The sequence below is a fragment of the Trifolium pratense genome, linkage group LG3 (genome assembly GCF_020283565.1).
Source record: "Trifolium pratense cultivar HEN17-A07 linkage group LG3, ARS_RC_1.1, whole genome shotgun sequence".
NCBI classification, from domain to species: Eukaryota; Viridiplantae; Streptophyta; class Magnoliopsida; order Fabales; family Fabaceae; genus Trifolium; species Trifolium pratense.
The window spans coordinates 25,518,515-25,544,826 of NC_060061.1; the positions used below are offsets into that span (position 1 = coordinate 25,518,515).

Here is a 26,312-nt window from a genome sequence, read left to right on the forward strand (position 1 = left end):
TTTTACTCTGAACTACGAGGTTTTGATCCTTCATTGGTACGTAGGCATGAGACTTTCACGTCTTTCCAAATCAAAAAAATTAATAAAAATGATATTTCTTTTCTCATCTCCCCAATCATTTACAAGGAAACAATTTTAGCCAAAAACATATATATTACAAGAGGTTCCTATAGAGTACTATAGATGCTTAGGGTGCTAATAACTTCCCTTTGCATAATCAACCCTCGTACCTTAATCTCTTATTGCATTGCTTATTGCTTATTGCTTTATTGTTTCTTTAGCTTTGCATGTTTTTTTTTTTGAAGAAGCTAAATTAGCCCACCCAAATTGGCGCCAGAAAGAATCGAACCTCAGACCTCAAGAGGAGCACACTCCCAGGTCCCAAGCCAATACCAATGCACCAACCCAAGTGGGTTTAGCTTTGCATGTTTATTTGTGGGTTTTATTCGATTTTTTCCCCTTCCCTTGTATAAATTAAAGTTCGGTGGTGACTTCTTATTTTGCGAGTCAAAGTCTAATCAATAGATTTGATCTCCGAAAATCACCGCGACACCGACAATGTAAAATAATTTTACACTGTCAACCAATATCAACTATGTTTTTCGCCACATCACCCTACTTTCTTAATATGACATGAAAAAATGATAATTATTTATTAGACGATCGTCGGTGCATATCCATTAAATTAAAAATATTAACTAAAATAATATTTTTAACTTTTAAGTGTTACGTTACGCATGAGGGAACGTGGCAAGAGCTACGAAAGAAACAGGATAAGGAATTTTTGTGATAAAATAAAACAAAGTGCAACACTGAGAAAGAGAAAAAGAGGGAAATGAATTGAAGCGAAGAACCAATCTCATCAAATCAATGGCGCCAACTTCATTACCTCTCAATTTGAACTTCAAGGTAACTGCCACCGCCACCAACCTCCCAGAGCTACCGGACAAAATCCGCAACTCAAGAGTATTGGTCCTCGGCGGAACAGGTCGTGTCGGAGGATCAACCGCCACCGCACTCTCTAATCTCTGCCCCGATCTTCGGATTATCGTCGCCGGCCGAAACAGGTAAGTGTGCTTCTACGAACGTTCTTCTTAACACTCTCCAATGTGATAAACTCTAATCGTGTGTGTGAGAGATAATGTACAGAGAGAAAGGTGAAGCTCTCGTTGCAAAACTCCGAGGCAATTCAGGTTTTGCACGTGTCGATATCGACGATGTCAATTCATTGGAAACTGCTTTGAAAGGTGAAATTCCAATTTCAATCTTTACATTTGATCTGTGTGCGTCTTGTGTCTAAGCGGATGAAATTATAACGAATGAGCTGACGAATAGTTGAAAAGCTAGCGGATTTAATTTGTAGTGTTTGCTAAAATTATCAGTTGAACTAGTTGATAAATATGAACCGACAAAAAGAAAGTATTTTCAATTAAGACAAGCTATAATAAGGGTAAAATTGAGAGAAAAAATTGATAAGCTATAAGTTCAAACGCTACCTGAAGCGTCTTATCAGATAATGCAATAAGCTAGCAAAAAAGCTCTATATGCTCGAGATTTTTTTTTTTTATAAAAATAACTTATACATAAGCACTTACATGAATAATAACACATATGAAGTTATGCTGTAAGTGCTTAATTAAGTTGTTTATCCAAATGACCTAAATTGAATTCGATTATGGACGTTGTTGATGCCAATTTTATAATGTTAGATTACCTCTGCAGGTGTGGATCTTGTAGTTCATGCCGCAGGTCCTTTTCAACAGACAGAAAAATGTAGCGTGCTTGAAGCCGCCATTAATACCAAGGTATCTTATATTATCTTTTCAATCAACAATTAACAGTTTAAAAAATCCCTCTACTGATCTATGCTTCTATATGTTTATCTTCCCTTTGCATAACTATTTTTCTTTTCGTTTTACCCTTTTTGGTGCAGACTGCATATATTGATGTATGTGATGACACAGATTATTCACGGCGTGCGAAATCCTTCATGAGTAGGGCATTAGCTGCAAATGTTCCAGCTCTAACAACCACAGGAATATACCCTGGAGTGAGCAATGGTGCTACCCTATTTCTTCATTATTCTTATATCTGTCATCTCATTGTTAGAATTATTTGTTCCGGGTTATATTAAATTGACCTGGATAACACTTGATTGTCAAAAATAATATTTATAGTAGAATTGTCAAAAATAATATTATTTGTTCCGGCTTTTAAGCATATGCTGTAGTTTGATTGATAATACTTCCTACAATTTTGTCATAGTTATGGCAGCAGAGCTAGTCCGGGTTGTAGAAAGTGAAACTGAAGATAAGCCAGAAAGGCTAAGGTGATGGTTTGTCATATATAGTTCTGTAGTTTATGATTGTATCTTTTTACCATTGTGGTTGATATGGCATTACTTATGTAACCAGTCGGATATATTATCTTATGTTGATTCCTTGATATGATATGCCTAGACAGCTAAAATAGTTGATAATCAAACATATAATCTACATACTTTTTTTTTTTAAGAAAAGATGATCTCAACATGAGCCTACCTCACCAACCATAGTATATGGTAGTTAATACAGAGCTAAAATGCCAGCCCCCAAATAGAAACCAAAACAAACTGAAAAATAAAAGGCCCCAACAAGGTTTTATAGAATACAATAAGTCCCTGCTATCCTTGGATCGGATACCGAGTCTTCAACAAAAAAAGTCCCTCCTACTTATATCTTATGCCATGAACAAAACCAATGCACCAGTAACTAAAACACCACTCCTGATCATATACACAGAAGCACCAATTCTTTCAACCTTAGAATACCCCCGTTACCTCTCCACAATTGCAGAATCACTAACATAGAATCTTTTGATGTAAAATCTGCCAAGACAAATACGCTTTAGCAGAAAAATGAAGGTAAATGTTGAAAACAGTGGGAAAATACTGTTATGTTTTATTCATCAATCAAGGATTGTTTAAATAGAGAGATTACAATAATTCCTCTACCTTGAATCAAGGAGAGATATAAGGAAACAAATTATAAATAAAATAAAAGAAGATCTAGCCTAAATAAAATAAAACCAAGGTACAATATCTCTGGATTCCCCAACAATAAATAAAAAAGACGAGGAGTAAAGTTAACCAGGGACAGAGATAACTATTTTTTTTCTTTCTGGGCACTCGTGTTGATTTAGCCTCTTATAAGCTGCTATTGTCAACTCAGGTTCTACTACTACACTGCTGGAACTGGTGGGGCTGGTCCAACTATATTAGCCACAAGCTTCTTGCTGTTGGGAGAAGAAGTAGTTGCATATAACAAAGGTTGTTCTCTAGAGAGTTTGTATAAGTTGTTGATTTTATCTAGATTAAATTACCATTTTGATTTGTAGGATTAAACGATGGTGCTGGAATGTTCAACTAGGAGAAAAGATCAAACTGAAGCCATATAGTGGAATGCTAAAGATTGATTTCGGAAGAGGGATTGGCAAAAGAGATGTTTATCTGTTGTAAGTTCCTTATTACTATATAGTGTTGGAAGTCAGAGTATCCCCACCACTAACCATGATTTAAAAACAAGCTAAAATTATTAAAGGCATGTTTGATAATAGTTTTAAAACTGTTTTATGTTCTTTTTTTTTCTTTTTCTTATTGGTTGTTGTGGATTAACTGTTTTATGTTCTTAAAAATGAAAAGAAACAAAAACACTTGTAGGTGTGTTTGTAATTGTTTCTTCTTAAAACTTCTTCTTGTTTTTTAGAACAAGAAATCAAGAACAATCTAGAGTCATTTTTTGTTTTTATATATTTTTCCTCATTTTTTATTCCTATGTATTGTTTCATTGTTTTTATCCATTTCCTCCACCCCCCACTATTTTCGTTACCATTGGCGTGCCTGCCTCCACCACTGCTTTCATTGCAAGCACTATCCATCACTCTTCACCACTGTTACGGTCATCACAACTTGACACCCTTCACCATTCCCATCCCATCATTATTCGCCATTGCCATTTCGTCTCAACCTGTCATCCTCCACCTTTAAAATATGTTCTTAAAACAAATTTATCAAAGTTTATGTTTTCTTATCTCTAAAAGTATTTTCAAATTAATATACCAAATAGGTCCTTTTTAGTTTTGTTTTGAAAGATATTTTGAAAAATAAAAAGAAAGAAGACAAAGCTTTCATTGAGTCTGTTTTATACCATCAGTTAACATTCATTATGTGGATGCCAGTTTCTGCTTCTTTACCAAACTTCCATAATAGATTTCGGTACTGTTTCAGTCGTATTGTATGTTATAATATATGGTCAACAAGAAATAGATTTAGTTACCCCTTATATATTTGCTTTCTTCAGAAATTAGGATTCCACTTCAATACATGGTTTTCAGGAATTTGCCGGAGGTTAGAAGTGCTCATGAGATTCTGGGAGTGCCGTCTGTAAGTGCCAGATTTGGAACAGCACCATTTTTCTGGAATTGGGGAATGGTAGCTATGACAAAACTTCTTCCATCGGTATGCTCTATAGTCACTTGGTTATTGCTTGTTTGCATAGTGCAATAGTTATCAGTATTCATGAAAACATTCTCTCAATGCAACATTGCTTCTTATTGGCTACTCAATCTATTATGAAATGGTTGCTGTGATTATGAGTTGTATGATATTTTGAAATCTGATTTAAGGCTGCAAACAAGAAGGATAGAAAAGTCGGGCACACGTTTTGTAGACTTTGATCACGTTATTTTCTTTTGAACATTATACTTAGCTTGGTTGATTTTTGTAAGCTTCAATTCCATTATTGCAAACTGCATCTTATCTGGCAATTCATTTCGTAAAATACTACTTTTTAATATTTTTACAAGCCTATGCTTTGCAAATGTTGGCTTCTATGATATTCATTCTCTAATACTTTGCTCTCGTAAATACAATGAATAATATTCTAATTTGTAACAACTTTGTTTAAAGGATTTCATTTAAAAATTGAGTTTTGTGAAATCTAAATTCCTTTATGATGAAATCTGAAGAACCATAACCCCGAATAACAATGAGCAAAACTTAAACTTTACTCTATACTATATAATACTTCTGATTGGCACTAGTGAGAATTGCAGGACCATATGAACTCATTTACATACTTTACAACCTACTTATATAAGTTGTGTTTGTATAAACTTGATCTAGTTATGATTTTCTGCTTTCTACCCAAAGCCTCACTCACAATTTCAACCCCTTCCTCTCACCTCTCTTATCCTATTCCTTTCCTACTATCAGGATGTTGCAGTGCACCCTCACCATGTGCTGATGACACTTCCCTTCCGCAACTATTCATGACAGCCTCTATAAAGTCTACGGCTGCTATTCTTTGTTTCTATTGTACACCTTAGTACCATGAAATCTATCAGAATGCAATAGGGAAAATATTCAACCGAAATTCGTTTCTCTAGAAATCGATGAATCTTATGATTTAAATTCTTAAAGTTTCGTTTTAACAGCGACCTTTTGTTTTCTAGCTTCAATATTTGTTAAAAACCACAATCCTACAACATAATAAAGTTTAATAATAAACAAGAACATGATACTAAGCTGTTAATCATCACGTGAATGACTACTGAGCTAACATACAGGAATATCTGAGAGACAGAAGCAAAGTCCAAAGGTTGGTTGAGTTGTTTGATCCTGTTGTTCGAGCAATGGATGGGATGGCTGGAGAACGTGTATCAATGAGGGTGAGGCGAATGATAAGGATTGAACTTTTACTCATTTAATCATCTTGTTTCTTTTTAAATTATGTTGAATTCTTATGATGTTTACATGAAGTATGTAAATGGATTATGTCATCTTATGATCTACATTCACCTCAAACTAAAAATCTCATTCTTATCCGCTGAACAGGTTGATCTGGAATGTTCAAGCGGACGCCATACCGTTGGCATTTTCAGCCACAAGAGTCTCTCTGTGTAAGTTTCCTTTTCTTTCTTTAGTGACATTTTCTTTGGTATTATTGAAATGATTTAAGGGATGATTATATTAAAATATTTGACAACAAGCTGCAAACAACTAACTTATGGACATGTCATAAGCTAATTCCATAAACTCTCCCAAATAGTCTCACATGTGCTTTTGTGTCGGTAGAAAAGTTCAAATAAGTAAACACAAACAAACTCATTATGATCTCAATAACACTTTGACATTTCCTACTCACAAGAACAACACCTTGTCTTTGCATCATGCACTCTCCTTAAAAACCAACCAACGAGTAATTCTTGGGTGGACTCTTAACATTTAGTCACCTCTTTTGGTCACACACTCAAAGTACTATAAATCATATAATTATTTAAGAAATATATATTATTGAATTACTACTTTTTCTTCACTTTCTTTTTTTGTGTGACTAAAAGAGAAGTCCAAACTTTTGTGTCCATCTAAGCATTATTCCCAACCATATATGCAGAATGAAGTGCAAAAAAAGAAATAAGATAGTTCTTACAGACTGCATATAAGAGATGAGATTGTGGGCCCCATACTGAGGCAGGATCCACAATAGGGCACCCACAAATAATTTACCAGAATTTTTTCTATAAACTTGTGCATGTTGATGCTATACGTAGTGTTTGTTTGTTGTTAGTTATGACAATGTAGTATACGCGTTATTAGATCTGTAGGAATTTCCACCGCTGCATTTGCACTTGCAGTTCTTGAAGGAAGCACACAGCCTGGGGTTTGGTTTCCGGAAGAGGTACGTTTGTATCTAATTTTCAACCTTTGTTGTTTTGGTTACATTACAAAGGTGTAAATGCAATATCCAAAATATACAAACAAGTTTCCTTTGTGCTTTAACTATTTCATCGAACTCTAAGTGCAGCCTCAAGGAATTCCAATCGAAGCAAGAGAAGTTCTTCTAAAGCGTGCTAGCCAGGGAACGATTAACTTTGCAATGAACAGGTTAACTTTCTTATCTCTGTGCTTGTTTTACTGTTATGTATTATGGGACTCAAAAAGGTCGAAAATTTGAATTATTTTGTTTTCTTTTGAAAAATAAACAGGTCACCATGGATGATTGAAACAAATCCAAAGGAAGTTGGATTAGGGATATATGTATGAGTTTTCCATACCTAATTATATTTCAGCAAAATTCTTCCTATTGTAGTGCAAGGCCGTAGGTGTATATAGCTCTTGAGAGTTGAGATATCATTACTTTCAATGCGTGTATGTTATAGCCTTTGTATTTGTTTAACAAAATCTTCAAATCATTATTCTTATTATTCTCCTTAAATTGAGAAAGATTAATAATGTAATTAAATAGTGTGCTTGGTTATGTGGTGATAAAATTCAATTGAGTTAATTGATTATGTCAATTGAAGGTACAATGATTTGTTTCAATATATTCATGCAAAAGCAAGTTGAATGATAAATTTGAAACTAAATTAATCAGAGGTTAAAGCTCTAATTTTTTGCAATAAGTTAAGAGTATAAGCAAGTATAAAGATAAAATCAATTTTAGTGATTCAAACTGGTCAAACGGCAACTGTTGTTTTTGTTAATTACAATCGTTGACGTGGTATTACAATTTAATTTTGTCTGTACATCTCAATATCAGCATCATGGTTCTATAAAATTTACACATTTCAAAAAATCAGACCTTTCAACAATAATGCAAAAAATTTCAAGCTTCCTTTGTACAATGCTTGGTTATCAGCCAAGCCACACACCAACTCCTCGCTTAAATTAATTGTACTCCTCGCTTAAATTAATCGTCAGTGAAAAAAACAATAAAAATGCTCATCGAATGAAGCTAGTTGTTTATCTCTTGTCAAGAGAGAAAAACTCTACCCCTCCCACTCCAAGCAACTTGAAGCATTGACCAGCTTAGTTTCTCCAAATGCTGTCATAGATCGCAGTAATAGGTGTACTTCCTGCAAACCTCTTCAAAACCCAAAGGATTGAAGCTGCATAACAGCTTAATAAATGCAGCGCCGGATTTACTTTACTGGAAAAATTTGGCAAGCCAAATGCAGTAGATAAATTAAAACCACCACCTAACAAGGTAACATTCCATGACTCATCTCATACTGCAACCCACGTGCAACTTTGTTACCTCCTACTTGGTCGACCAGTTTCAGAACTTTGAGAAGATGCATTAGCATATGATCTCCAAACATCTCTCCAATGTCTCCTGTTGGATTGGTCAGATGAGCAATACTGATTCTCTACATTATTTCTACCCATAGTTCCAGGGCGTCGCTTTTGGGAATTTCTCATTTCTTCTTCTGCATCATATCGTGCCCGCTGCAAAATATAGAATAAAAACCAAATGAACACAGATTAATATGCTAGAGCTTGAAAACTCCAAGGACTTCTAGAGTCCTTAAACACGATCGACTCTCATATTTGTTGGGGGTTTAGCACACACAAACATGTAAGTAGAGAAGCAATGAAATATTTTTTAAGTCCTATATGCTAGGTATAAGCTTCTGATAGAAGCAAGTTTTCTCATATAACATCAACATGTCAACAACTACAAATCCTTATCCATCACTACAAGGACTTCACGGGATTGGCTCCATGGAATAAATGATGCCATTGGGCTCCAACAAAAACCAACATTTGTAAAACCATATAAAGCGGTCATTTCATCAACCTTGTTATTTAAAATTATATAAAATACCTTTGCAGGGTCTGACAGAACAGCATATGCCTCCCCAATTATTTTGAAAAGCCTATCAGCATCTCTATGTACTTCCTCAGCAATAACCTTCCATATCCCATCATCTCCATGGTCATTTTTTGTCAAAGACTGGCAAGCCTACAGAATAATATAAAATGTTAAAAAAGTTATCAACATATCAGTATGTAATTAAGTTTTCAATCAAACAACCTTGTCCGGATGATGTCTAAGTGCAGCTTTGCGATAGGCCTTCTTGATTTCAGATATTGAAACAGATGGTTCAACCCCCCTGCCAATCATAAGTCAATCAGGTCATAGCCTTAAATGAATAATGTTATATTTCCCTAAATTAGCAACAGAGAGATTTCAACATAATGCGTTCTCAATCATACTTGAAAGACAATACACATGGAAAGATGACAATTATAAAATGGAATTATGATATATTTCCCTATATTTAGTCCTGAACTATTAAGCATAAGATTTGTTTTAGTTTCTGACCCTTGATAGTGAAAAATCGATCACTAAAATTCATTAACCAAAGAAGGAAGATTATATAACCTTCCTTTATGTCTGAAAATTTTCCATTTCAATCTTATAAATGGATTGTGTGTGCAGTATTGACATTGAAATAAACACAAAAGTAGAATTGATGGTGACCGGATTTTAAGGAAAATTATTTTGACTGTTTCTTTAATTGGGATAATTGATCAGTTATAGATTATAGGATAAAGGGGCAATAATGGCTTACAAAATACGATACATATCAAGAGGGATCTCCTTTCTGTCTTCTTCCTCTAACTCAGAGAGTCGAATGCGATATTGTTTCAAATCATTGGTATTTCCTTTATGATTGGCATTGTCCTCTATCCCCTTGCTGAGAAGAGAGAGAAGTCTCCTAAGATCACTGGCTGCTTGGGAATAATCTCTAATCATCTCATACAGACCTGCACGTCTAGAAAGTGCCTGCAAGAGTGCAAAAACATTTTTCTCATTATCCTGTGCAATTGAAATCGTAAATAAAGCAATTCTCCAAATGCATAATTTATTACAGATAAAACAGGGAAGGAACAACAAGGTTTTAAATGTCCAAAAAAGCAGAAAGTTCGCAGCAACACAATGGTAGCATCTATAACGATTAGTTATTGATTGAATATGGATAATGCTCATCAAACTACGCAGCATGTTATTCCTAGTTTCTGTATTTAACCTGAATCCAGTCTGATTCAGTTACATGTACAAGATCTTAAAAAAGTAAGAAAGTTCCGGTTGAAGAGAGAGACCTTCAAATAATTTCCATCAAGAGCTATAGCCAGACTGCAATCTGCGACAGCATCAGTTATTTGACCTAACACTTTATATGCAGCGGCACGATTACAATAACAGACAGCTGCAAATGGACGAGACTCCAAATTACAAGATAAAACAGAAGTATAGTGTTCAACAGCTTCTGCGTGTCTTCCAGCCTGATATGCTTCATTCCCTGCAGTCTACATTTGAATAGATTTACATCAATCTCAAACAAAAGCAATTTCCAAGTTAAAGAAAACAGGGCAGACTGAATTAAACTGGTGAATATTTGTTTGGCCCGGCTTTTTTTAGAGCTTATGCAAACAACTTATGCAATTTTTATACATTATTATAAGTTTGTCAAGGTAGTTTATGATAAAATACCTTATAAAATTACAATTTTCACTAGTGTGAACTTATAAAATAGCATAAAACCTAATTTATATTGCATAAGCTCTAAGAAAAGCTGGGCCAAACGAGCCCTTAGAATACAATATCAATGAGACAAGAATTTTTTATCGTGTCTTTCAATGGCAGAGAAGTTGTATTAGAAAATATTAGAGAAGCACAATGTTAGAGGATAAATTATCAAGTGAAAGGAAATTAGAGAATATTATTGAGGAGGATGTGTAATGGTTATTGGGAAGGGCTTGCATAAATTATACCTGTATTAATCTTCACTGCTCAGCACTCAGCAGTAAAAAAATACACATACAAGTACCCCAGGGTTTATGTGTGCTTTTTTTAAAAAAATAATAATTAGATAAATATCTCTAAAAAATGCAAAAAAATAATTATGCTTTTTCATAAGCTAAACAGAGTAGCTTTTGAAAAAAAACTAAAAGAAAAAGTGATATTATAATTTTTTTTTTTTTAAGGCTCACCCATATACACCCAAACACAATCAAATTGGTGTCTTAGGAATAACATTTAAACATTCTATTATAGGAGCCTTTTTCTCCCAGGCTTTACTTAATTCTACAAATTCAAACAGTAGAGTATATATGCACAAAACAATTGTCACCAAGAGCAACAATACACACATTTTACAATGGACAGATTTTTTTTTTTTTTTTTTGCATTGAACAATGGACAGATTTACAATGCTAAAGTTGAAATGTCTCTTGCAAAACCCATTTTAAAAGTCCGTTAAAACCTCAAAATATTGGCTGCAAACTGTATATCAGAAAGTTGAAAAAAAAAGTACAACATTTTTTAACAACAGAAATCTACAGAAGTGTTATAGGCATTGAGCATAAAAAATAAACCTACTTTTAACAACAGAAGTGCTCTATGCATTAAGAAAACAAAAATGATTATATAAATCGTCATCATTAAAATATTTTGATGAAACATTGTATGAGCTAACCTTATGATGCAAGAGCTCCCGTACAGTGGCAGCTAGCGGTATAAGTGAATCCAAAACCTTGCTTCCACTCCTGCAAGGACAGTATAAAACTGATGATAAAAAGATCATCACCAATGTCAAATATTCATATTTATTTTTTCTTGCATTTTTTGCTTCCCCCTGGGACGGGGAAGATGAGGGTGAATAGGGTATAGGATAGTAATGATTACTTGTTTATGGCAGACACCTTTTCCTCTTGTTGTTCCAGCAAAGAAAGACCTTCTTCAAGCTTTCCTAGGTGAAAGTAGGTTTTAAGCATTATTGAACACCTCCATAGTCTGAAGTAGATGACTTTTGAGAGTTCTGAATCATCCAGAAATGTGACTTGGCAACCAGCAGCCATTGGACAAGCATTCTTCTCAGCAGAGCTAAAGGTCTCGTCACACAGATGAATCACCTCCTCATATCTACACAGCTGATATTTGAAACAAAAGTTATCCAACACAGAATAAATTGGTATGAATTACTACACTAAAAGATTTATGATGACTCTTGAGTGCAGACATAATTGGATTTAGAGGATTTGTGAGAAATACAGAAACTGTAACTGCGATATTCCATATGGTGTTTCTGAATGCTGAGACCACCATTTATACAGAGTACAAGAGCAAGGCAGTTTAGTAACTGCTCCAAACAGACTAAGACAGTGGCATAACAGATTCTGAGATGGCATAACTAATTCTAACTGAGTTGTTGCTTCAGTAGAACAATTCTAACTGACATATACATCAAAAGACATAATATAATCTTTAGTGAAATTGTAGCATAATATAAGAAAGAGGCACCAACCATTAAAAGAGCCTCTGCTTTCATTTCAAGCAATTTTTCAGAGTACATACTGATCACCAATGCCTCATTAATATGTTCCAATGCTCTCTCTGTATCAGAGGATGTTCTTTTTTGCAAAAGCTCAGCAGAATGATACATGAAATCTGATACTTTCTGTCATCCAGTGAAAATACTAATCAGTTTGGAAGAGGGGTGGACATTAATACCACAGCCAGTTAAAAAATCGTGAATTCAAAAACCCCTGGATTTTGTGAACGAGAATGAAGAAGAAAATGAAACATTAACACATCCATCAAGCAGTAGACAGTTGTTGCAAAAAAGAAAGCAACATACAAATGTACAATCTCTCTCTCTTTCTCTATTCTTTACCTAACTATATTGTATGGCTCCACTTCGACAAAATATTTCAACATTTTCGTTTTGAAACCTGGCTTGTGATAGTTTTCTCCATTGAAGGCTAATATAATGCATTACCAAACCAGTTCAGTGTAAAGACGTTTTCAATATTAATTTTATCGCACATGCAGCATATAGCTAATTAAAAATCTTTAACCAAACAGAAAAGTTAATAATTAAAGCCTCCATAATATATCAAGTATTACAAATAATTAAATAATCATACCTGTGCCTTTTGTAAGCCATCAGAGGCTTCCACAGCAATTTTTCGATCTACAGAAACATCAGTTCCTGGTTGCAAGCACCTTTTGAAATATTGCGATGCACCTTCAACTTCTCCCAGAGCAAGATAACAACTTAAACAAGAATGAAAACAAAATGACTTCAGGTATACACCCATTAATCTCAATACTTCACAGTTAAAAATGTACTCATGAACTGCGGACATGCAAGTTTCTAGACATTAGGTGCTAGAACCCAACATAGTCAAAATCCAGAGAGATAAGAGTACTCTATATGGATCCACTACTTCTCTACGACATGAATCATTTATCCCACTGATACGGTTCATATAAAAAAAATATAGTCACCAATTTTAGAATGCCTTCTCACCTACCATTCCTAGTTAACTTCAACTATAACTAACAACCCTAATGAGTCTGTTTTGTACACGAGACCTTCAGGTTGTTATATCCTAAAGCTTTTGCCATCCTATATTAGACATAAAATTCGTACAGCTATCAACTGCGAACAAAAAGATTAGAAGAAAAAATGGAGACTTACTTTGCAGCTCTTAGTTGCACCTTGAGGAAGTTTTGATCTATTTCAGCAGCCAGCCTACAATCTTCAATTGCATCTCTCATCCTACCAAGAGACATGTGTGTTGCAGCCAGGTTGCTATAACATAGCAGCAATGCCCTGAGACAGCTCCGAGATGCTTGTTCTTTAGATATACAACCAAGCCCTTGTTTGTAACAATTCTCGGCCATAGGCAAATCCCCGTTCTTGTAGGCTTGGTTTCCTCTGATTTAGAGCACATTTAGCAATGTGAGTAACAGTTGCAGTGTAGATAGAGTATTGAGCCAAAATCAAAGGAACTATTTTTTTAAAGTTAATTTAGTGAAGAAATTCCTTTTTCTATTCTTTTTGTTTTTTACATAAACATATAATAACTGTGTATTTCATTCCACATATCAGAAGCAATTGTAAAAAGCCAGGGTTTTTAATCCATAATAACAAAAATTGAGTACATAGTAAGCAAGTGACTGCAAATATGGTATTAGAATTAAAACTATAATAAATATAAACTCACCGGAGGCGCCACTTTTCACATGCTTCAGCAGAAACAGAATCAGAAGCCTCCCTTATCCTGTGCTTTTCATTCACATCAGAGCCCCTAGTTTTGGGTTGAGGAAGAGACACTTTGGCTTTTATGTGGGGCGCCGAAGCAGCAAGAGACTTTCCATAAACCTCTGCAAATGGCATGGATGGTGATGGTGATGATGATGAATAAGGAACCTTTATATTTGGCGTGTAGTTGTAAGAATCATTACCAACATTTACCCAAGTTTTCTTTTTGTTAAGGCGTTTTGGGCTAGACAATTGAGCTTCAGCTGAAGAAGCTGCAGCAAAGGTGAAGCCAGACCCACTCACGCTTTCATTTCTCGAACTAAAACTACAACCAAAATTCAACATTCCATCACCATCACAGGCTTCAGTTTCTGCATCATCATTAGTTTGGTCCACACTTTCACTAGCAGATTTAAAGCTTTCCGTTTCAACCACAGAAACAGACTCATCCTTCGTCTCTTCATCAACATAAATATTTTCATCTACATCACATTCTAAATTCCCATCCTTTTTATCTTCGCACGCAACTTCACTACTCTCATTTATATTCATGCTCCGAGTTGCCCCAATCAAATCTTCATCAATATTATCAACAAAACTCATAGCTACATTATCATTATCATCGACATCAAATGACTCGTTGGATGTCATAGAATTTTCCCTCAAAGTTCGATTCTCAGCCAGTTTTTCCTGATAAGGAGAGACCTCCATTGGCGAACAAGTCTCTGGCGAACCCTGAGGTTGATCTTGTTGCAAAACAACTCCTTTAAAAAGAAAACCATGAGCATTCCAAGGTTGTACTTGTACCGGTGTAGAATGCTTCAAATTAATTCTACTTTTATTCATTCTCACATTGCCACTTTTTTCTTTCATTTTTCCTTCTTTTCCACCAATCTTCGGTGCATGCGTCTTAAACTCGACAAAAGCTGAACCTGAAGCTTCTGGTTTACTCTGAAAGACAAATTCATCCTTTTTATTTACTTCAAAAGGTCGAAATAACACCGAAGCTGAACCCGAAGCTGATACTGATGATGATGGCATTGCAGAAGAATTGCATAAATTAGGTTCAACATTCTGATCAACTAGGTTAAACTTCTTGCTCATTGCATCATTCACATTCAAATTATTCAATTGCTGAATAACCGAATTGGCCGAGTTTTCATCACTAGCTACATTGTTACCTTCTTTAAAGCTGAGTTTCTTCTTCAACTCGTTTCCGAGTTCCGATTCAACACGAACCTTATCAAAACCTTTATTTTCCGTTACAATCTTCAACTTACTCATCTCTTCCGGAAGCAAGGTTCCATCAGCGTTAACGAAACCCTCGCTTCCGATTTTGAGATTCATCAATCGATCACTAATCCGCTTATCGAAATTCAAACCGGAATTAAGCTTATCGGATCCGACGACGGTTACGGCGGCATTGGTGATAAAACTGTCGCGATTGAAGGCGGAGACATTGTTGTGTTTACGAAGCTTAACGAATCTTGGCTTTGAAAGGCCGGAAGAAACGGAAGGGGCCGTTGTGGTGGTGAAGGTGAAAGCTGACGTGGAACCGGAGTTTGCGTTCGAAAACCTATCGTCGCCGCCGCCGGCGTTTAACGGTTCCATTGATCGTTGAATCGGAAACGGAGAGATCGTGCTTCGAACTGTTCCTAATTGAATCGATTATTCTTTCAGTTTCTGCAATGATTGAAAATGAAGAAAAAAAAAAAAGAAGAAAAAAAAAAGGAGAAAATTGTTTTTCCAATGATGCACAAAATGTGTCTTTTGTTGATGTGATTAATTAATTTAATTTTTTATATACAAAACTATATGATATATGACACTGGATAATATAAGGTTATTTTTTATTTATTGAAAAGAACATAACATAAGGCTTTTTTTTTTTTTTTTGATAAGCAAACATAACATAAGGTAGTGACTTTTGTTTTTTTCTCATAAATTTATGCTAACTTGTGTTATTTATTACAACTGAACTAGAGAATATATGAATGCATTATGGAAAGAGAAAAAACAGCCCATGTGTTTAACAAACATTATACTATTTTTTTTTTAGTTATAGCCTCTTTTGGTTGTGAATTATTGTAAACATAATTAAGAATTGATATTGTTTTTTGTTGGAATTAAAAAATTATTAATGTTGCTTCTCAAGTTATGTTACGCGTTTAGGTTAGACCAACGATAATTGGTGTTAGTATATGGATTACTAGTGGTGATGTTTGCATGTTTTGTTAATTGTTGTTAGAATTTCTGTTATGAAGATAGTAATTAAGATAGTTTTCTAGTTCAACAAATAAAGCTTTTTATAGATGATGAATCACCGATAATAAACCTGAAACGATTTAATTTGGATCTCAAACAACTTAATTAGTTATGTAGTGGTTGTGTGAATTAGTGTTGGTAATTTCCTTATGGTTAAGAATTAGTATCCGGACTCATGCCAAGCACGGGTTAAAAAGTGAGTATAAAAATTAATATTTTAATATTTCAAATTTCATAATTATCTAACACAAAAAAATTATAATTTACACTAATATGTTTAATAAGTCACACCGAATTTTTTTGTCTTTAAAAATCTGTGTAACAAATTTTGCTATTTCAAAAATTAAAATGTCAATAATTAAATAATGACTAATTTTTTGAAAAAAAAAATTAAGCCCAAAAAATCATTTTTTTTAATAAGGGGTCTAAATTTTACTTTTATGAAAATATGAAGACTAATATACATTTAAATTTATTTTTATTACAAAAACAACTTAACACAATTCAAATTTGCTACGCACATAAAATAAAGTAAAGTAGTTACATTCAAAGATCATCTTTTTATTTCTAAACTTTTGACTTTCTGCATTTTATTTAAAGTAAAGTAGTTACATACGAAGATCATTTTTTTCTTACGGTTAGCCTGTCATAATTTGGTTCCTGCTTTCCTTACTCAATCATCGGAAGTTGGACACTTCCTCTATTTTTACTCGATGTGGCCTCCAGGAAACGACTTTCCTTCATTGTGTTCAGGACTATACATTCCCTAGAAACCTTTGGCACCACATTGAATTCAATGACTGAACTTTCTTCTCTTTAATTGACGCACATGATTGGCTCAAGGTCGGCTCCATGGGTCCCCAAGCTAATCCCTTCTCAGGTGGTGTTTGGTGTATATGGAGATATCATAATTTAATTTATTTAAACAGTGAATATTTGTCCCTAAATCAGCTATCCTTCAACATCCAGAGTTTGGTCTAGATTTTCACATCTTTTTTCTCCTCTAATCACGTTGGTACAAGTTTATCAAATGGAACAATGAAAACTTCTCTTGTGTGATTCTCAACGTTGACGGTAGTTGTTTAGGTTCCCCGGTTAGAGCTAGTTATGAGGGTTTTATCAGAAACAATTTAGGTTTTTACTTATCAAACTTTTCTTGCTTCATTCGTGAGTCGTCTGACATGATGCTTGTGAAACTTTATGTCGTTTATAGAGGTTTTACATTGGCCAAAAACTTGGCTATTGAAGAACTTGTTTGCTACTCCGACTCATTACTCTACATCAAATATTGAATGTTAATATTCAATATAAGTATAATATTACAAAACAAATAAAATTCAAGATAAAGCTTGTTATAGTGATTATAACGCAAAACTTAAAATCATGAAACAAATCAAATGAAACCGGTTCGGTGGTAAACATTGATCTTGGTAGTGAAGTTTGGGTAAAAATCTTCGAGCTATTGTCATTTATACGAATGGATTTTTTTTTTTTTTGAAGGAATTTATATGAATGACTTATGACACATATAAAATGCTAACTAAAGGTAAGAGATTAAATCACCACAATGTACAAAGCAAATGGAGCAGCATGCCATTTTCTTATAACAACAATAATAAAATATACAAACACAACAACACCAAGAACATATCCACATGAATTCCATTCTAAAGCTTACATTTTCCTATGTCAATCTTATTAGTGAGGTGATCTCTAATAAATATGTTATATTTCATTACCTTCCAAAGCTTGACATTTTTTTTCTTTCTTATTTCCACTCAGTTATTCACCAGAACATATCCACATGAATTTCATTCATCTCTTTAGGTAATAACATGTTTCCAGCATAATGTTCCGCAAGAGCTGAAATACATCTTAAACATCTTTCTACAACTTCACTTTCAAAAGTACACCTTCCACTGATTTAGAAATCACATCATTGTTGAAATTAAATCACCAATGGTCTCTTTACCTCAAGGACGACATGAAAAAAATAGAATTTAAGATCTGGATACTTGTTCTTGATATTAGCACAAAAGTCAACTTATGAACTATTTTCTTAAAATAAAATGAAAGTGCAGTAACAAAATGAAAGGTTTTTAAAATGCAGGGACTAAAACTCAAATGACCCGTAAGTACATGGACCTTTTGCATATTTAAGCCCCAAACAAATTATGTAAATTCTGATTTTGCATAAATTGTAATTGTATAATTTGTTTACTTCATATCCTGCAGGATGCACTAATACTATGCTGAAATTCTACCAAACTCAACAATGAAAGTGTTAAAGTTATTGATTATGAATAGTTGGAAACACATCTAGAAATTACGTCTCAAATTTCAAGCTATAATCCTAACATCAACTTCAAAATTATGTTCGATGTTGATGACATTCAGTCATTTGAGTATTTTTAATTATTATTTTATAGTATTTTAGTTAATTTTTAGGAGTATTGCAAGATAAAAGAGAAGAATTTATGAAGAAATTGATATATAAAAGAGTTTGAAGAATAAGGAGAAAGAAAAAGACTTGGAAAATATTTCAAGAGTTTGTACTGATTCAAAGCTTGCAGTTCTGTTTTTCTCGCGCCCCAGCCTGATTCAATCGCGGCACAATTTTGCTTTGTGCTTTCACATTACGTCATCCCCACTTTTAATGACATCAGCCACACAGCCAGCTTGGAGGGACTCACATTTGTTGCCAACAGGGACGCGATTTACTTGCATATATATAGTGGCACAATTAATCTGCTTTATGGACAGCATATAAATATTATTTCTTATGAGAAATAGGATTATTACTTCTGGGAGAGAAAATACGTGCGGCAGCGGCAGTGAAGAGAAGAAAATTCAAGGGTTTCGCCGTTGCGGTCTTCATCGGTTATTCATGTATAATTTTCTTAACTCTTGTGTTATGTCAATTATTATTATGAGTAACTAATCTCATTAGATTAGGAATTATAGATGATTCTCTTTGAAACTATCTGAGCCATGTAACTACGTGTTCTAGTTTATTCAATGAAAACTTATAATTATTCAGTTAATCTCGTGTTTATTGCTTTTCGTTAATTGATCACTTTCGAATTGATTTTAAGTTATAAATCACTATTGACCCTAGGGTTTATACTGGAACTAGATTAATTGTTTGTCAATCCTAATTGCTACATGAATATAGAATTAATTGGCATGATTGTTAATATAACGTTCGTTAAAGCTTTTGATAATATTAGTTTCGCCTAAGGAATTAGGATACTTTATTAGATAAATGGGATCGATGAGCCAAGGAATTGGACTCGGTCTATTTTGTTATATTGTCGTAATTATAAGAATTTCATTGTTGAGGGCTAGAACCTAGAGTACCAGATAGGGACAAAGAGAGGATTCAAAATAATTCATAATCGTCTTTCTCTCATAAAAGTTCACTTTTCAACTTTCTTGCAATTTTAATTATTGTCATTGTTACTACAAATCAATCTAAAAACCCCCCTTTGCAATTTATTTATTAATCTTAAATTCATTGAATTGTTTCGTTGAAATAAGAACAATCCATGTGGATACGAATCTTATAAATTTTATTACTTAACGACGAATTTAGTACACTTGCTAAAATTGTCATCAGATGTGACTCAAAATTTGCAAAGTTAAAAGAACATAAGATCTTTGTGCAAAACTTGTGAAAACAAATAAGTGCAACACATTTGATATGGTTTATAAGCTTCTGAAGTTGGCTTTGGTCTTGCTGGTAGCAACTGCAAGCATCAAACATGTTTTTTCAACTATGAAATTTGTGAACGTGTTTTTTTTAGCCACACCAATATGTCAGGTTTGGATCTGCCCTTGTACCCGAGAGAACTTGATACATGCAATGGATTTAAAGAAATGAAAACACAGATAGCAAACTATTCAAGAGAACTTGAAACACAAAGAATTTGAAACATGAAGATAAGAATGATGGTTTTGTTGAACTTAATGATGAAGATAATGATAAATTTTAGGTTGTTGACTCATATTGTTTTGTTGAGTCTGAAACATGAGCATGTTAACTCGTATTGTTTGAGTGTTACCTCGTAGGCAAAGTCAAAGTGAAATTCGTAAGCTTAATAAATGTATTAGTGCAATTACTTGGTTAATTAAAATAAAAATAAAAAAAACAAACAAATTCAGTTTAGTTTTTTTGGTTTAGTTAATTTTTTGACTTAAAGCAAAAAAAGATCGAGTAATTTTCACTTTGATTTGATTTTTTTTGGCAACACTTAGCAACATGAAATGAAACCTAAAAAAACTACTATTTTTGCCACATTTAATTGAATATATGATTTTTTTGCCACTATTATTATTATTTTCTTGGCACCCCCTATGGACTTGATCTTGTGAAAGGAAGTTTGTCTTATAATACGTATTGCTGTAAAAAAAACATTTAACAAATCTACATTAGTTCTTCTACAAATAAATAATGGAAACAACATTGATATATTACATGTGTTTTTTGATCGGTTAAAAGGAAAAAAGTGAAACCTAGGTAATACATATCTATATTTAAAAATACAAATCATGTAACACTATTCCATCATAAATGGATTTAATTGCTCATCTTTTGTCTCAAAATCGTTAACGTCATATATTTCTTCTACACGCGCATGTGCCAAATTCTCACATGTCTGCAAATAAAATATTATAAAAAATGACTAAATTCAACTCATAATATCATGTTGACAAAAATATATAACTAAGATATTAAAATATAATACATAACTTGAATTAGTTTTTGGAATCAGAGTCATGTAACAAATAAGAATAAAAAAATCGTTTCAATAAAAAGAAAGACAAAGATTTTGAGAAGAATTTCAGAATTTCATAATGGTGTGAAAATCGTAAAACTCAAAAACAATATTTATAGCCAAAGAGAGCAAATAACATTATCAATTATTCCCTTAATTTAAGCTTGTAATTGGAACCAAAAAAAATCTTGATGCACACGTTTTTATTAAAAATTTATTCTTTCTTATATTGCTTTAAACATTGTTGCTAAGAAAGGAAATTATTACTGGTTAAAAAGAATATTACCATATTATTAGTGCTTTAAACTTTGTTTCTATAAAATGATGGATAATATAATAATATTCATAAATATTCATAAAAGTAATAAATTTGTGAGGAGTGACCGGCGTGTTTCAAATAAAAAGGGCTCCATATTTTGGCAATATATTGATTTTGTTTATGATTTAGCAATAAATTCATTTAATGTAATACAAATTATTGATCAAGCTGTTCTCCTATAGGTGGTTGAAGACGACGAGTGTGACTTTAGTCTCAAATTACCATAGCTGGTGGTCTGATCATTTACTTTGTTTGGGCCTTGTATGATTTGTATGGTTCTTTTCGTGACTCTTTGTAAATATTTTTAGTCGTTCTCAATATACCTTGTACTGGGAAGACTGTTTATTAATATATATCTCATTTTAGCTTGTTCAAAAAAAAAAATGTAGTACAAATTATTTTTTCACTAATCAAATATGAATTGTTTATAAAATATATTAATTTAATTATTAATTATTGTAATAATAGCATTTAATATCAAATGCATGAGGATTGAGAATGAATGAGAAGAGGAGAGAGAAAGACAAATAAGTCTGGCTTTATCATATTTATAGATCACAATAAAAATCTTTTTGCCGCGTTGGAATCCATTCATGCGTGCATCAAACAAAGATAAAATTCAGAGTATATATATATTTTTTTCGTGACAAAAAATGTATATCACATTAAAAAAATTTAAAAATAATTCTTGACTTAATATGTATATCACATTTGACAAAAATAATTCGTGACAAAAAATGAATATCACATTAATTATTTATTTTGATGATACTACCTTAAATTTTTTTTTATAAGAATGATACTACCTTAATTAATTTTGTTTGTCTTGATTTTAAATAATTGTACATGATTTCCTACCTTGAAAACAAAAACAGAAACTTTCGATATTTCTTTTTTAATCCAGAACACATCTTTATGGTTGGCACAAATCAATTTTAATGTCAACTTAAATACAGCAAATTCTTTACAGCAAATTCAAATTGTTACCATTGGGTAGAAATCGGTTTTGGAAGTAAACATTTGCAATTTAATGTCAACTTTCAAGAATAAAAAGTAATAAAACCTGTGAGAATGTTTAAGCTTAAATTAAGGAAAAGTCAAATAGTGGCTTATAACCAAACAAACATGTGGTCTCCCAAGAATGAAAGGTGTGAGAATGTTTATTTTACATGTATGAATGGTGTAAAAAAAGCTCATTAGATATCTATATTGTTTTTTTAAAGGAAAAATATCTATATTGTTGGTAAATATAAATCAATATAAAAAAATTATTTATTTTACGGGCATGAATGGTCTCCAAAAAATTCATTAAATATATATATTGAATTTAAAATATAAATCAATATTAAAAATTTATTGACTAAATGTATTGTTTTTTTTTTATTATGTTATTGTGTGCAGAAAAAATGTGTGAAAGATTAATGACTATTGTTGAGGGTTAGTTGGATGTAGACTGTATAATTATTCAGCTGAAGCAATGGACCATATTGAGACTGTTAATGGACTGAACAGTTCTTGTAACAATGTGCATATGGGCTGGACAACTGTAGACAGATTTGTTGTAGAATATTAGTAGATTCATTAATTGTAATAACCACATTAAATGACAAATGCATGAGAAATGAGGTTGAATGAGGAGAGGAGAGAGAAAGACAAATAACATTGGCTTTTTACATATTATAGATTTCATAACAATACACACACGCAAAGAATAAAAAAAATGGTAATAGCAGTAATAAATTAAAATTAGGTTAAGGAGTTTTCCTACGTTTTAAGTTTCATGTTTATAATAGTTAGGTTTTAAATTTTTTAGACTATTTTTGGATTGATGGAATAAATGGAGTGAAACGGAATAAAGTTTAGTGAAATGGAATGGAATAAAATAAATCTTACATTCTATTGTTTTGATATTTTAAAAAGGAGAGGAACAAAATTGAAGGTAAGTAGTGATATTGGATGAAATTCATTTCATCCTATTCTATTCGATTATTATTTTATAAATCCAAACAATGAAACATTATTCTACTACATCTCCTTCCATTCCATTTCATCTCATCTCATTTCATCAATCCAAACATAGGTAACAAATAAGTCCAAGTTTTTTTAGCTAACAAAACGGTTATTTAAATTTCTAACTTGTGGTACGATTACCCTTCTTCCGGTTATCATCCCTTTCAGTTGAGCCTTAATTGTCTTGACCTCGTAATTCACATCAGATTGGTCCTCAAATGCACCAAGGATAACATCAAAATTGTTGGAACAAGTGTGTAACTTGTAGAAGAAAAGTTGGTATAGAAATGAACACAAAAGAAGAACTATGTGTGAATTGAAAAAAGCTTCAATTAGTCTCACATTGGTTGGAACACACACATGAGTAATGTTTATATATTGAAAGGTCACCAGTTTTGTAAATGGGGAACACCATGTTGAGTATCACACACACACGCGTGCGCTGCCGTTGCCCATCCGGTCGACTCGGGCTTGGGCTTGGTGATATACTAATTTTTTTTAATCAGAAGTGAGAAAAAAAAAATTATTAATTATTATTTTCACTATTAGTGTGCATTCTTATCCGTTAAGCAATAACAGATCGAGACCAAGTCAGAAACAGAATAATTCTATCCGATATGCAATAACTGATTCGCTAAAAAGGTGATCACGTTTTTTGCTATGCTGGCCGAATTTGTATCCCACGAAATCCTCCACTTCAGTTATTTTGTTGATCTATAAATACTCTTCAGTTCTCAGAATTCAAAACAACTGATTTCAGCAAGTCGAAATCTCCTTCTCTCTCTCTCTCACGTTCTTACTTCAAATAATTTTTGTTTCTTGTTGTTTTAGAGAGTGGTTGATGCCACTTTGAATTGATATTCATATATCAATATTAGACTGGTTCGTCGTAACCATCGAAGGTATTTTTCTGCCCGTTTCTACAGTGCAGTAGAAAACGGTATATTATTGAATTGACTGTTTTATCCTGGGGACTTCACGGTTAATAGTCTACCTTGCACAATTTTGGGTAGTGCCGTGAAACGTCTTAAAGAGAGCGTATCGAACCGCGACTTGGCCAGTAATATCTTCTTGCCTATTTTCAAAAATCGATTTTCACTAAACTGGGAAATGACAAAAATTAACGGTCACGTCAATATTTTTTTAAACGTAGGAAGCGTCTTGTTCACAAACATAAAACTTTAAAACGACGGTGATGTGAGAACCATGTTCTCTATTTTCTCTCAATATAGTACGAATAAACTGATCGAGCTAGACACGACATTGGTGAGATCCTTTCAAGATATATGTTCAAGCATGATCCGTCTAAGGACCTTTGTTGAAATCACGGCTTGCATGGTTGAACCCGAGGACGACGAAGTCGAAGTAGTTAATTTTGTTTGTATTAGTTTTTTTTGAACGGCAAAATAAATTATTATTAATAACCGGTCTTTGCACAAGATGAGCAGAGATCGGGAAAAGCGTAATTGTTTGTATTAAATTTATGTTTTTAATCTTTGCTCTTCATCTCAATGTAATATGTTGTTGTTTTTATCAAATATTTCGTTATCGTGTTTTTTGTACTACTTTCAAGTTATGTTCAGGTGTCGCCCACTACTTAAGTAGCGGATGTGCTAGGAAACAAAATTCATAGCACGAAAGGCAGATCGAAATTGAAACAAAAATAAAAAATTACTATTCTCATTACAATTGAAAACAAAATTTCATTGAAATAAATTTGTTACAATATAAAGCAAATTAATTTTATAAATTAGACAGAAAAATTACATCAACTTAGTCACTCCGTCAAGTATTTCAACTTCAAAATTAATATAACAACAGAGATCGTGAATGAAATCTTCCTTATGGATAAACAAGGCGCATGTTCCTCTTGTGATTTTTTGTCCCCTTAATCGAGAAGAACAGAGCTAGATTCTTCATCGTCCTCTATAGGTTTGCACGTAGAAGGCCCGAGTTTCATTTTCGATCCTCCAGCCTTCCACTTATCTACTACCACCTATCAGTTTAGTAGCATGAGACGGTTGCATTTGTGCATGGGAAATAGGGTTGGGAATAGGCCAGACGGCCTACAGGGGCCTTCGGTCTGGCCTGATTATTAAAAATACCAGGCTTAGGCTTTGAAAACGGCCTATTTATATAAATAGGCCAGACTTAGGCTTCTAAAAAGGCCTACGAAGCCTGATAGGCCGGCCTGTTTATAATAATTATTATTTATATCTTATAAAAAAAATATTATTTATATAAATACAAAATATCAGAGATATTTTTTTTTAACAAAACAGAGAAAATATATTTGTTTTTATATTTCACGCATATAAATTAAAAATAGAAACCCTACCTCCATTCCATCTCTCATTCTCTCGAGCAAGTAACAACTCATCCTATATTTTGGTTGTTGGCTTGTTGCTGACTACACTTAGCAAACAATTTGTATTATGGCGACTTTGTCGTAATCGTATTTGTTATTTTATTATTTTTTAATTATTGTGCTAATCATATTATTAGCTTTTTCTTAATGTTGTAGAAATTATAAAAATTTAAATGTGAACTTTTTAAGGCCTGTTTAGTCTATTTAAAAAGACTATATAGAGAAGCTTTAATGTAACACAGACTTTTAAATAGGCTATGCTAGGCCAGACTTTTAAAAGGCTCAGGCCAGGCCAAAAAAAATAACATTTGATAGGCTACAGGCCAAGCTCAGGCCTGAAGAAAAATCGTAGGCCAGGCTCAGGCCTATCTAGTCCTGGCCTGGCCTGGCCTGCTCCCAACCCTAATGGGAAAGCCCCATTTGGTTGACATCTCTTTCGATTAGTCATATCGTTCTCAATTTGGTCACAAAACATCCCTCATCGTCACCATATCACTCCCAAACATCTACTATATAAGAAAAGAAGATACTAATGAAATTCCCAATTCGCCCATTTTTCATTTTTTGACACATAATCAATTCATTTCTTAGTAGGATTCGAACCATTAACCTTTTAGTTACACTTCTTATTACATTTACCACTAAGGCATATGAATTAATTTGTTATATTTTTGGAACCAACATATAATCAATA

The 26,312-nt window shown here is 33.1% G+C and overlaps 2 protein-coding genes across 2 annotated transcripts; one reads left to right on the forward strand and one right to left on the reverse strand.

The window, feature by feature from the left end:
* The first annotated feature begins 752 nt into the window (after positions 1–752).
* LOC123917647 lies at positions 753–7,335 on the forward strand. Its single transcript, XM_045969418.1, has 13 exons — positions 753–1,067; positions 1,150–1,247; positions 1,723–1,805; positions 1,934–2,060; positions 2,266–2,329; positions 3,210–3,307; positions 3,408–3,492; positions 4,372–4,495; positions 5,605–5,706; positions 5,873–5,937; positions 6,635–6,716; positions 6,843–6,922; positions 7,024–7,335. Exons 1-13 carry the CDS (start codon positions 871–873, stop codon positions 7,079–7,081), a joined length of 1,263 nt encoding a protein of 420 aa, XP_045825374.1. The 5' UTR covers positions 753–870; the 3' UTR covers positions 7,082–7,335.
* Positions 7,336–7,450: 115 nt separating this feature from the next.
* On the reverse strand, positions 7,451–15,836 carry LOC123917646. Its single transcript, XM_045969417.1, has 11 exons — positions 13,841–15,836; positions 13,312–13,551; positions 12,755–12,884; positions 12,133–12,285; positions 11,514–11,758; positions 11,305–11,374; positions 9,929–10,135; positions 9,397–9,611; positions 8,856–8,934; positions 8,646–8,783; positions 7,451–8,266 (listed from the first exon to the last, which is right to left on the reverse strand). The coding sequence occupies exons 1-11, from the start codon at positions 15,487–15,489 to the stop codon at positions 8,072–8,074; spliced, it is 3,321 nt and encodes a 1,106-aa protein (XP_045825373.1). The 5' UTR covers positions 15,490–15,836; the 3' UTR covers positions 7,451–8,071.
* Positions 15,837–26,312: the final 10,476 nt, after the last annotated feature.

Excerpts from the sequence above, each read along its gene's own strand:
- LOC123917647 (XM_045969418.1), top strand. The coding sequence starts at position 871 with ATGGCGCCAACTTCATTACCTCTCAATTTGAACTTCAAGGTAACTGCC. Across the intron at positions 3,493-4,371 it reads AAAAGAGATGTTTATCTGTT|GAATTTGCCGGAGGTTAGAA; the intron begins GTAAGTTCCTTA and ends CATGGTTTTCAG. Across the intron at positions 6,717-6,842 it reads GGGTTTGGTTTCCGGAAGAG|CCTCAAGGAATTCCAATCGA; the intron begins GTACGTTTGTAT and ends CTCTAAGTGCAG.
- LOC123917646 (XM_045969417.1), bottom strand. The coding sequence starts at position 15,489 with ATGGAACCGTTAAACGCCGGCGGCGGCGACGATAGGTTTTCGAACGCA. Across the intron at positions 12,885-13,311 it reads GTGCAACTAAGAGCTGCAAA|TTGTTATCTTGCTCTGGGAG; the intron begins GTAAGTCTCCAT and ends TTCTTGTTTAAG. Across the intron at positions 8,784-8,855 it reads TTAGACATCATCCGGACAAG|GCTTGCCAGTCTTTGACAAA; the intron begins GTTGTTTGATTG and ends ATTATTCTGTAG.